This window comes from Populus euphratica, unplaced genomic scaffold (genome assembly GCF_000495115.2).
Source record: "Populus euphratica unplaced genomic scaffold, PopEup_1.0 scaffold472.1, whole genome shotgun sequence".
In the NCBI taxonomy this organism is placed as follows: domain Eukaryota; kingdom Viridiplantae; phylum Streptophyta; class Magnoliopsida; order Malpighiales; family Salicaceae; genus Populus; species Populus euphratica.
The window spans coordinates 58,050-62,935 of NW_011500349.1; the positions used below are offsets into that span (position 1 = coordinate 58,050).

At 36.2% G+C, this 4,886-nt stretch overlaps 1 protein-coding gene across 1 annotated transcript; it reads right to left on the reverse strand.

Annotated features, from left to right (window-relative positions):
• Positions 1 to 119: 119 nt before the first annotated feature.
• On the reverse strand, positions 120 to 4,393 carry SULTR2;1 (slufate transporter 2;1). Its single transcript, XM_011010295.1, has 12 exons — positions 3,908 to 4,393; positions 3,743 to 3,791; positions 3,447 to 3,654; positions 3,179 to 3,353; positions 3,003 to 3,068; positions 2,665 to 2,895; positions 2,440 to 2,566; positions 2,058 to 2,344; positions 1,001 to 1,194; positions 815 to 894; positions 627 to 703; positions 120 to 537 (listed from the first exon to the last, which is right to left on the reverse strand). The coding sequence occupies exons 1-12, from the start codon at positions 4,229 to 4,231 to the stop codon at positions 397 to 399; spliced, it is 1,959 nt and encodes a 652-aa protein (XP_011008597.1). The 5' UTR covers positions 4,232 to 4,393; the 3' UTR covers positions 120 to 396.
• Positions 4,394 to 4,886: the final 493 nt, after the last annotated feature.

Genomic DNA, 4,886 nt, shown 5'->3' on the forward strand with positions numbered 1-4,886 from the left:
TTTTTATTATATTTCAAAAAAAAAAAAATTAAAAAACCAACCATTATCACACTCTTAAATTCTCTTTACAAAACCAAATCAAATAAAAGTTGTAATGGTGAAAAAGAGAACTTGAGCCGTTATAAGACCAAGAGTTTAAAATTATTGATAGAAACATTCATATCACAAAGGTCATGGTTTATGTTACATTTCTTTCTTACATAAAATCACAACTTAACTACTTTCACAATCACCTTTGCTGCTACCTCCGCCGTGGACTTCCACTTTTGAGCCCTAGCTAGGATTAGGTAGAGGAAGGTAGAGGAGATGAAGCTTCATTTATGTCCCAGTAACACAGACACAGGGGACTAGATCACACTCACAAGATAAAAGAAAGCAGAATTGGAAGTCACATGCTTAAACAGCAGCCATTTTGGCGCCCAGACATTCATCCACAGCTTCTCCGATTGTCAAGAAGACCCTTCCTCCAATTTTGGTCACAAAGTTGGCTACCCTTAGCTTGTGAATCACTTGCCACTTAGGGTTTGTTATGGCTAGCTGAGAGACAACCGTTCATGATAAGAGAATTTGTATGGCCAAAATACATATACATTCATAGTATAGGACACAGTCACTGTATTAATTACCTCCATTCCACTCGAGGCAAGATTCTTGTGCAATTCCACCAAAGAAGCGATTCCAGATACATCAATGTTCGTTAAATCTGCAACACAGAAAACGATTTTGAAAAAAAAAAATTTATCAGAGAGGAGAAACTTTTGATACAGTCCATAACTAACACGAACCCATCCTTGATTTTTCCGTAAACACTTACTGGACATGTCAAGAATCACAACTTGAATAGTCCTTTTCCCTTTACTGCCCTCTTCCTCTTCAGTTGCCAATTTCATTATCCTTCAACAGCAGATTAGAAAATGAAACGGAATAGAGCTTAGTTCATTATTGTATACTGTATATGTTATGTATAATTAATGAACATTATAGCATAGCAAGTCCTTACTTTTCATTGACAAAGTTTGCATTAGCAAAGCAAAGCAAACCAGACTTAACACGGGTTATGAGGACCTGAGGATTCTTAGCAGCCATAGGGTATTGATCAACATCACAGAATATATCAGTTTCAGGGAGTCTTCCAAGTACTTCCGCGCCTGGTCTGATTGAGATTATAATAATCTTCACAAAAGATATCGTCACCTGAAACTCAACATAACCGTTCAAATTATGTGAAAACTTATCTCAACAAATATAAAATCAGAAAACAAAAAAAGAAGAAATGTTTAAATGGTCTGGATGCAGCTGACGTTGTTATATTTTTTATTATATAACTTAGATTTTTTTATTTTTTAAAATTTATTGTTAATACCGATAGATCAAAATAATTTATTAAAAATATTAAAATTTTATAGTACAAAGCATTTTTTTTTATAAAAAAAAGCAAAACGACGGCTTCACAACGACGCTAAATAGACCCTTGTTTCATATATACGCACTGTACACAGTCACTGTTTTCGCCACACATCCACTGGCATGATACATGACACTTAGTCAACTTGGTAGGGTATATGTAACTGTAACGCCAATGAATCAGTCAAATTTTGGTACTTTATTGATCTGAGATCGTTTGGCCTTTCCACAAATTTCTTTTGTTAATTATGAGCTCCACGAAGTCCACTTCTCAGTTTCCATCAAGTATCTAATGTTGTCCGCAAAGGTTGGATATATGATCTATTCATTTATAATTGTTAAAAATTTATTGTATGAGGAAGCACGAAAATTCTAGATGTGATCCTTCAAGTGCATAAACTATACGAAGTTGACATGCACAGTAATCAGGCCTGATACTACAACTTGCAGTAAATTACCAGGGAAAAAAAAGGAAAGAAGAAAGATTTTAGCCAATAAAATCTAATATTTCTAAGCTTTCCATGCATTATTAGTTCATAAAACAAGAAAAGAAGAAGAAGAAATTATTGAAACAATTTTTATTGTATTGACATGCATTTATTATCTTTATGTATATGCATGCCCGGGAAGTAAAAGGCAGAAACTAATGTTACCGCAGCTAGGAGACCAATCTCCACGGAAGCAAATAAGACCCCAATGAAGGCCCCAGCGCAAGCAAGGAAATCTAGCTTATCAATTTTCCAGATATTGTAGACTTCATGAAGGTCAACGAGTCCAGGTAAAGCAGAAAGAATGATTGCAGCAAGGATTGCAATGGGAGTGTAATACAATAGCCTTGTGAACAATTCCAAGGATATGATCACTGTGATGGCCATCACAATATTTGACATAGCTGTTTCACAACCAGCACTAAAATTGACAGCACTGCGCGAGAACGAACCTGCATAGTTTGATGGTTAATTAATGCATTCATAAATGTAAGAAAATATGGGTTGTTAGATATATCCTACGTAAAGTCTTGGAAGAATCTCTCACCAGTTGCAACATAGCAAGAAGTGAAAGATCCCAAAATGTTCATAAATCCCATGGCAACCATTTCTTGGTTTCCATTGATGTGGTATCCTTTTATGGATGCAAAAGACCTACCTACTGCAATTGCTTCCTGCATTTGACATAACAGCAGAATGGTATGGAAAGTGAGCAATGTTGATTGATTTAGTACTTCTAATGAAAATTAGAGTTGAATTGTTTGAAACCTACAGTGAGTGCGACGACAGCGACTATTAGCCCAATTTTAGCCACTTCTCCGATGTGTGGGTTATTGAACTGTAACTGATGGACTGAGTTTGGGTTTAAGCCCCTTTTAATGTGTTTTATAATCATTACCCCATGTTTATCTGCTCTTGTCAGGTAAACTAGAAGAGTTGATAAAACAACTGATATCAAAGGAGCAATTGCTGGCAGCCAGAAGAGCTTCCTGTTCCTTCTACCCTGAGAGAATCACGAATCTATCATCCTTAATTAAATGACTTTAATAACGGCAGAAAGAAATTTCTCATATTCTTAATCAGGTATAAGTTATTGCTATTGGGACTTACCACAAATCTGGTTATTAGAATAAACGTTAAGAATGAGCATCCGAGTATAAAATTATGGGGATTCCACTGTGATCAAGAAAGGAAAACGAAGGATAAGTTGGCATTTCTACGGCAATATATGTAATCGAATGAATTAATAGGCTGACTGAGGAGAAAATCTAGGGACAGTAACATACAGAATGATGAACTGCTCTCCAAATAGCTTCCATTACAGAGATAACATCAGTCTTAGTTGTGAAATGAGCAATCCCAAGTAGCCCTTTCATTTGTTGAAGACCAATGACAATGGCTGCCCCTGATACAAACCCAACAATTGCAGCATGGGAGAGAAAATCCACAAGGAAACCCAACCTGCGAATTCCATTAAGGAAAACTAAGCAGCATAAGTACTATAAAGGTTGAAATAACACTAACCAGCAAAAAATACACTTGTGAACGAACCACCTGAAGAGTCCAAATGCTGCTTGGAAAATTCCTGCAAAAAAGGTTGTGGTAAGAACAAGATTTCTGTAAGGAATTGGATTAGCCTCAGGATCTTCTAGTTTCAGAATCATCGAAGACAAGAGCAGTGAAACCACAGCCACTGGCCCAATTGCTATGTCTCTTGAAGTTCCCATTACAGCATAAATGAGAGGCGGGATAACACTTGTATCTGAAAACGAAAAACAAATTCACACACACATAGTTTAATTAAATCAAAGATAGCTAGCTAGCCTCAACAGAAGTTTAAGATAACTTACAGAGGCCATATTGAGGATCAAGCTTTGCTAGAGTTGCATATCCAATACTCTGCATGAAATTTTGTATTATTTTCGGACAAACTAAGAAATTAGTTACTACAAATAAATAGCAATGTTGACTGTTTATGTGACCATTGTAAACTTCCATGATTGCTTGTTTTTTACCTGAGGAATGCAGAGACTAGCGAGAGTTAGACCCGCCAACAGATCGTTCTTGAAATTTGTTGCCTTGTAGTTCCGGCACCAACAAAATATAGGAAAAATTGTGTGCAGGAATGAAATTACAGTCTTGGAAAGGCTACCCTTGTCCTTGACAGTTGAGAATCTCCTGGCATGAGGCAAAACTGTTTCCCTGACGGAACCCGTGAGCTCTTGCCACAGGCTAGGTGGCTCAGGAGCATTGAGCACCCACTGAGCCTTTCCAGCATGCCCATTCCTCTCAACGTCATGGATTTCTTGATGACCTGTTTCAATTGCCAGAGAATCCATGGTTGATTTGAAGTGTTTGGGAAAACTCAAAGAGTCTCTGTCTCCGATAAGTCTCTCAACCTATGGAGATGAAAACATTCAGGCTACAGAATGGTTCGCACAGCACCAAGCTTAGAGAATGGTGTGATGCTAAAGTGCATATGTTACCTTTATACTAGTCTTTATCTTTATATAAACAGAAAAGGCAACTTCAAAGGTCGAGGAATTTTTACAAAGAGACTATCCAAGACCTATGATTTGCGAATTTAGGCCGCATAGATGACCTGTGAAAGTGGTGGGATGCAAATTCCTTCCATAAAGTACACATGGAGAGTCAAATATGAGGGTGGCAAGGGAGATTAAACTCATCGCCCCTTATTAATGATGTTACACCGGTTGGTGTTAAAGAATGTGTTAATAATTATTTTTTAAAATATTTTTTATTTCAAATATAACACATTAAAACAATTTAAAAAAAATTCAAACTGCAAAACCCCATTGAAATATGTCAGTCTCCAGACAGAGTCTATTTATGAAACACAGTAGTCGTCTAAATTTGTTGTAATTGGATTTTCTGACTTCGAAATTAAACAGTTTTATAAAATATATATATATATATATATATATATATATTCTCACGACAGACTGTTTCATAGAAAACAAAATTATTTGAGAA